Source organism: Oryzias melastigma, linkage group LG1 (genome assembly GCF_002922805.2).
Source record: "Oryzias melastigma strain HK-1 linkage group LG1, ASM292280v2, whole genome shotgun sequence".
NCBI lineage: Eukaryota > Metazoa > Chordata > Actinopteri > Beloniformes > Adrianichthyidae > Oryzias > Oryzias melastigma.
The window spans coordinates 4,973,658-4,980,944 of record NC_050512.1 but is presented as its reverse complement, the minus strand read 5'-3'; the positions used below and the strand labels follow the sequence as shown (position 1 = coordinate 4,980,944).

General features: G+C 43.8%; 1 protein-coding gene and 1 long non-coding RNA gene across 8 annotated transcripts in view; one reads left to right on the top strand and one right to left on the bottom strand.

The window, feature by feature from the left end:
* The window catches only part of LOC118598525, a 10,272-nt gene extending 5,350 nt beyond the window's left edge, over positions 1–4,922 (bottom strand). The window contains exons 1-2 of the long non-coding RNA XR_004947591.1: positions 4,709–4,922; positions 3,163–4,275 (exon numbers count right to left, since the gene is read on the bottom strand). This is a non-coding gene — a long non-coding RNA (uncharacterized LOC118598525). The remainder of the gene's footprint in view (positions 1–3,162; positions 4,276–4,708) is intronic.
* Positions 4,392–7,287, top strand: part of LOC112139378 (protein Dok-7) — a 77,104-nt gene continuing 74,208 nt past the window's right edge. Inside the window, exons 1-3 of one of the 7 annotated variants that reach the window (XR_004947546.1) lie at positions 4,392–4,622; positions 4,719–4,764; positions 5,487–5,569. Coding sequence is in view for 6 of the 7 variants with exons in the window: in XM_036211123.1 (XP_036067016.1) it covers positions 4,569–4,622; positions 4,719–4,764; positions 5,487–5,569 (183 nt within the window). In the remaining variant the exon portion in view is untranslated. The remainder of the gene's footprint in view (positions 4,623–4,718; positions 4,765–5,486; positions 5,570–7,287) is intronic. The other 6 variants (XM_036211123.1, XM_036211169.1, XM_036211138.1 and 3 more) reach the window with 6 other exon arrangements.

The window sequence follows — 7,287 nt, the reverse complement described above, 5'->3', positions numbered from 1 at the left end:
GCAGCGGCGGCGCCTTTCCTTTTCCGGTAATGATCCTTCCGCAGGTTCACCAACAGAAACCTTGTTTTACTTTTTCTTCCTCTAAATAGTCAAGTTTGATCGTCTTCTTCCCGCCATCGCTGTATGAGCTTTCACCATCGTCATCCGAAGCCCCTGTATCCTCAGATGAGGAAACCGCTGGTTCAAACTGGTAGGGCTGTACACCCTCCGAACCCTGTGTTGTTAAAATTCCCGTGTTTGATGAAGGCTCATGACCTTCATCCAAAGAAATATCCGCTAAATCGTGGTCTACGTCACTTCTCAAACCGTCCGCCATTGTTGCTTACACTCTGGGATCCCTGAAGTGACGTCACGCGCAGCCCCCGCCCATCACCACCTATCGCCCAAATTTAAAGCTGTGCACGACCATAAAATGATCAATAAAATCGCCCTGGATCATTTTAAGTGAATATTTTTATTAGATTCGTTTTCCAAGTTCCATTGACTTTCTAAATTTAAAAAAAAAATTTGCCACCGCACGAGGCCTTTAACATACTGTAACTTTTCAACAGTTAACACGATAAATCCAGAAGATTCTGAAGGAGAAAAACGTCTCAATGTTTAAACTAAAAAAATGACAGTAAATCAAAGAGCACAAGCACTGGAGCTCCGCTGTTGAAGGGTTAAGATAGACAGTAAAAGTTGATTTCTTGAAAGCTGTTGCTTCGTGTTTTGGAGGCTTTCTAAGCTTTTTGAGCCCATCAACTTTGCGAGGATATATCTGTCTGCAAAAATCTTCACTTTGAGATTCAGTTGCATCAGTATATTTCTCTCGTCCTTCAAGCTTTAAGCTGTTGTCTCAACCTAAACACAACATGGTCCTGCTGGGCAAACTCTCTCTTAAAAATAAATTTTAAGATTGCTTTAAGGTTCCGACGCAGAACTATCCTGCAGGGGGTTTTGAGACAAGGTGTCAGCCATGAAGAGTTGCTTTCCTGTCACATGAATGGCTTCAACGTTAAACTTCATCAGGCGCATCAATAGCCTCTGACACCTTACAGGTGCCCTGTCCGTAGGTATTATTGAGTGGAACCAGATTCATGTGGTCAGTCTCAAGCACAAACCTGTCCATGGCTTGAAAATACCTCCCAAAGCGCTTGTATGCCCGTACGCTAGCGATGCCTTCTTTCTCAATCTGGGAGTACCAACGCTCAGCCTCTGTTAGAGTCCTGGAACAAAAGGTGACTGGTCGGAGTCCGTCACTGTGATCTTCATAGAGTGCCCCACCTAGGCCATAACTGCTGGCGTCTGCGCTTACAACCGTTGGCTTTGTCGCGTCATAAAATGCAAGTACAGGTGCCAAAGTTAGCATGGCCTTAACCTGTGTAAAGGCTTCCTCCTGTGCTCCTCCCCAAGTCCAGACTGTGTCACTCCTCAGTAGACTGTTTAGAGGGTGCATGACTGTGGAAAGGTCAGGGAGGAATTTTCCCAAGTAATTTATCATCCCAATCCTTTGCCGCAGTTATGTTTGCTGGGCTCGGGAGCTCCGCAATGGCTCTGACCTTCTCCGTGTCTGGTTTGATGCCATCCTTTCCAATGATGTGTCCAAAATATTGAATTTAAAATTTCCTGAATTGACATTTGTTCATGTTAAGTTTCAATCCTGAAGCTCTAATGGTCTGTAACACCGCGTGCAGATTCTGATCATGGTCTTCCTTGTCTTTGCCTAGATTACTACCACAGTGTCTGTGTGGTCTTTCAGGAGCAAGCTCATTTTCTGCTGAAATATTTCAGGAGCAGATGTAATGCCGAAAGGAAGGCTGCTACTTTTCTCCATGTCTTTCACAGTGTGTCATGAATTTGCCTTTGCACTGCAGTTTTCCACCTGGGCTGGTGAAGGTTGAGCTTGTTTTCACCTGGAGGGGGCGCTGTTACAGCTTTAAATACGTCTACTCTGGAATCACAGTTACCTCCGCTCCTGTATCGATCCGGAACGTAACCACTGTGCCATTTATTTGCAGGTTTTCATACCATCTGTCCTCCTCATCTTCATCACTGTCAGGCACAGCCCCAAGAAACCACACACTGCCCTCATGACTGTCACAGTCTGTAGCTGTAAGTGCATTGACATTTTTTGTTTTACACATTGCTTCAAAATGTCCTGCTTTATTGCATTTACGGCAGCGTTTACCTGTAGCTGGACATGCACAAGCTTGGGTGTTAAACTTGATGCTGCTCTGAAACTCGACCTCCAAATAAATGCGGTGACCAGATCCTGCTTTTTTCAGATGCGGCGACTAGCTAGGATCAAGTCTTTTATTTCTAAAAAGAACCTTGAAATTGTCACCCATGCCTTTGTGCTGTCCAGACTTTATTATTGCAGCTCTCTCTATGCTGGGTTACCTAAGGCTTCAGTAGCCAGGCTGCAACTGGTCCAAAATGCAGCAGCAAGATTTATTTGTGGGGCAAAAAAGTTTGACCACATAACCCCGATCTTGGCTTCTTTGAACTGGCTCCCAGTGCAGTACTTGATTTTTATCAAAATTCTTGTTTTTACTTTTAAGTCACTGGCAGGGACGGCCCCTCCTTACCTCTCCAGTCTGGTTTTAAAATACTCCCCCACTAAGTCCTTCCGCTCCGCAGACCAGTGCATGCTACTGGTTCCCAGAACCAAACGTAAGTTCAGGGGGGACCGTGCTTTTGCTGTGTTGGCTCCCAAACTATGGAATCAGTTTCCACCAGCTATTGGAGAGATCACGCTTTTGGAGTGTTTTAAAAAAGAATTGTTCCTCCACGACAGCCTTCTAGCATCAGCCTAGCTTTTTTTATTCTATTTTATGTTGGTTTGATCTCTGTTTTAAAACAGTTTTATTAGTTTTATCTTTGTTTTAAAATGGTGTTACTTGGTTTTATGTCTTTTATTCTTCTGTATGTTTTACTATTGCACAATGCTCTGTTTTTGTTTTCCTTGTGTACAGCACTTTGGGCCTCCTTGACTGGTGGTGGAAGGTGCTTTATAAATCAGTAAATGAAAATGAAATGAATGCACCGTACTTATGCTGTCTCCCACATCTTGTGCACATTTTTGTTGCATCACATTTCTGCATTATCTCTATTTTTAGCATCCCTTTTGTCATACTGTCTGGGCTGCTTATTGTTCTTACGTGTGTCAATGGCACCCACCTCAACCCTTGTTGCTCTGGCGCTGGCATTTTGAGTTTTAAACAGCTCTGATTGTTGTGCAATACTGATGCTTTTTCCAAGGTTAAGTCGGGTTCCAGCTGTAGCTTCTGCGATGCGTCTCCATCCGTGATGCCAATCCCTTATCTGTTCGTCTTTCGTCGGTCCGAAGTCGCAGTGCTCCGTGAGCTTATACAACTCCCTCACAAACGGCTCCACGCTCTCCCCTTGGAAACAGGCGCATTCATGTATCGTATTGTGCTTTGGTACAAAATGTTCATCAAACCTTTTCATAACTTTGCCATAATAGTCTTGAACGTCATCCGGAAAGGTAAAGGTGATAAATTAGCCATCCTGTTGCTTCAATCTTGACAAGGGCGAAGGAGCGACTTCTGACACCATGTCATGAACTCACGGATTCAGGGAAGGATTTTTAACTGTTTTACAACAGGTTTCAAGGAAGGCATTCTACATCAGACAAACTCGCATTGTAACTGCCGTAAAACATACAGTCTGTCGTAACACTGATGTTACTTTACAATAAACCTATAGCGCCTCCTAGTGGAGCTCTTTGTAATAATACATTTGCAGAGTGTAAAGGATAGAGCAGCTTTAAACATAAAAACTGCGTTTGGGGTTTTTACGACTGTTTGTTCTCTGTAAGTTAAAGTGTCTCATATGAATGTGTTGAGGTTTGGTTTGCAGTGCTGTGAGAAAAGAAGTGTCATCACATGTTCAGTGATAACAGCCCACATCCTTCACGGTGGTTGACCTTCATTCAGTTCATATCTGTGCTGTTCAAACAATACTGCTGTTAGGGACCAGGACCAGATCCATGTTTCAATAGGAATTGAAACCAATTCTGCTCAGATGTGTCTTAACCCAACACACATGGATGCTCCAGATCAGGGGAAATATTCTATGAATGAACGATCCACTAACTCTCCCTCTTCAACTTTAAATAGCAGCGGGGATGTGGTGCCTGTAAGTGCACAATGGTGTCCACTTTTCTTGACTTTGATGTTTTAAATGTAACCAAATGTCACCATGATGGAAGTCTGGAGGATTTTGTTATTCTGAGGTTTCATTTCAGTCAGAGGAAGCGGTCCCGCAGATCTGAAAAAGAACAAAGGCAAAGCACTAACTCGTGTACATGACTCCAGCCCCCATAAATCCCGGCTAACTCTCAGCTATGACAAAGTTCGCTCGGGTTAAGTCAAAGACGCGCCGGTCAGATGCTTTAATCTGATTATCTGCGTTGTAAATTATTTTGGAGTGAGACAACTGCTCTGATTACCCTCTGCCTGTGTGGTGGTGGAGGCGGGGAAGGGGTCTGCTGCTCCATAGGCTATTTTAAAAAATGACCCCCCTCCCAACACACACACAGCTGCTCGGAACCATGACAGAAAATGACGGATACAGTTGTCGCAGAGGGACAAGTCAAGTTTAGAGATGGAAAAAAGGTGAATTCTGCATTCTTTTCCTTCCTGACGTTTGCTGCCGTGTTGCTCAGAGAGTTGTTCCTCGTGACTGACGGTGTCCTACAAACCTCTGTGCAGTGGAAGACTCGCTGGGTGGTTCTACAGAAGCCCTCTCCTGTTGCAGGTATGAGCTGGCGCTTTCCTCTGGTTGCTCCTTAGCAGCACTGCCTCATTTGCACACCAGCTGATTGATCCAGTGGTCATCTAATCCCTGTGGATTTCCAGCTGTCAGAGTAATCTCCGCTTGTTGATTGGTCTTTTGTTCTGCACTTCCTGCAGCTCAAAGCGTGTGGATGTTGTGACAGAAATCGATTTGGAAACGAGACGGCCTTGCCTTGTGCAAACAGAGACTTTGGATCCTGATGTTCATTCAGTGCAGTTAAATGTAAACGTCTTCTCGCTGTGACCGTAGTCCAGCACACTGTCGCTGTGTGAATAGCAGCCGGCTCCTCCTGGAGAGCAGACAGGAGTTTGACATGACACACACAGACGTCTGGTGAGGCTGCAGCTGGACCTGGATCTGTGCATCGATTCATGGTTTTTGGGTTTGTTATGAATGCTGCTCTGTAGCAGACAGACAGACAGACAAGCAGGCAGACAGGCAGGCTGGCAGACAGACAGGCAGGTGGAAAGACAGGCAGGTAGAAAGACAGGCAGACAGACAGGCAGGCAGACAGACAGGCAGGTAGACAGACAGGCAGACAGAGAGGGAGGTAGAAAGACAGGCAGCAGGGATTCTAAAAAGTGACAAATTAGTGTGCTCGCTGATACTCTGATGTTGAACATCTAGAGAGGGAGGTGTGTATTTGCGAGGTTGTGAAGTTTGTCTGTCTGTGTTTGCTTCAGACTGCCTGATATTGCTTGTGTACAAGAAGAAGAAGAGAAGGAGAAACAGCCGGCGGAAAGAGAAGCTCAGCGTAACGCTGGAGGTACGTCCAGCAGCAGATCACTCTCCACTCCTGCCATTTGACTTTTTCCTCACAAACTGTTTGCTGCTCACAGTCGTTCGATGGATTGAGGAGAGTTTTTATAAACGGCTCCATAAATCCACATCTATGGTCACATGAATACAAATCTATATACATGAACCTTTCTATACACAGCCGGTTTAAAAAGATTTTAAAAAGTGAAAAGCTAATTTAAACAAACAGACTTTGCTGTATGTCAGTTTGGAGCAACAACAACAACAAAATGAAAGCTCATTAAAGACTCCAATGAAAAAATGTTTTCAACATGTTCTTGTAGCATTTTCTGATGATGAAGGAAATATATAAAGAAACTTAAGGTTAGAATTGCTTTTCTGAGTATTTCTTTATTTAATTTCTTTTTTAATCAGGAGCAGATGAGAAAATGCAGATTTTAGAAGAAAGTATTTGTTATGTAGAAAATTTGCTGGGCGGGCCACAATCGCCCACATCCAGGCCTTCTGCAACAGACTAAAGATCACAATTAGACCAAGTGAGAGTGACGTCACACATAGAAGAACCACGCACTGCCAGCTGCAACCAAATAAAGTCAATTCAGTCAACATTTTTGATACGCCGGCTACCATGTTGGAGCCAGACAATGTCAGAAGCAGTGATTGGTCAGAGCAACTCTGAGTCATCATTGCAATGGCTAGCAAACACCAATCAGGAGTGAGCTTGTTGGAAGTTTACACTAGGGCTGGGTTGATAAAATCGATTAATCCATTTGAGTTGATGTAAGCTTAATAAATCAATAATCCATCCGTAAAAATATAAATCGATTTAGCACATAAAGCTTGAGTCAGCTAGCTTGATGCTAATGTAAAATGGAATTTCCCAATCCTCGGTTGACCTAAACATGCATTAGTGACTAAATGAACTTGTTTATAAACTCACAGACATGAATCGAATCAAATCGACTGTGGAAATGATCGTCGATACTTAGCCCTAGTTCACAGCCCTACCATTTGAAAGTGGGCTTGGAAGAATCTGTCAATCAAAGGTTTCAAACATTTGATGTGAGACCGCCTACTTTTATTGAGGCAGCTGATGGTTAGTTCAACTGGAATAACCTGAACTACAGAAAAAAATATCATAAAAAATGTAGATTATCAAGAAGGTGTTCAGAAAGTTATCAGATCAAGAATGTTTATTCTGACCAACAGAATGACCGAATAACAGCTGTTTATTTCTCCATAGAAGCCTTCCTGTTTGGAATGTCAGGGGGGGGGGGTCACTCACTTCACTTCTCATATACAGTTCAACGGTCCAGTCCACAACTTAGTGGTAAATTTTAGGTGTCTAACAACTAGTCTTAGCAACATATTATGATTCAGATCATAATCAGTAGGGGTGTGCCAAAATATCGATATTGCGATATATCGCAATATTTAGTCCTGCGATCGATTCTCGATGGGTTCTCACCAAGTATCGATATTATATTTTCATTTGAAGAGGCTGTTGCGCTGAGCGTCTGAGTCGCGCGGCGGAACTATTGCGCAGATGGCCGCGCTGCATCGGACATTTAATAGCGATGCATGCCTCATTCGGGAGAAGCTCCGGTGAGATACAGGCTCTGTAGCGCGTGTGTAAACATGCCTACCTGTCAGCATTTATCATCCATCTGTAGGAGATCCAGCCGGTAAGAAGTGACTTTGTCTGAGCGCTAGAATGACAGCGAT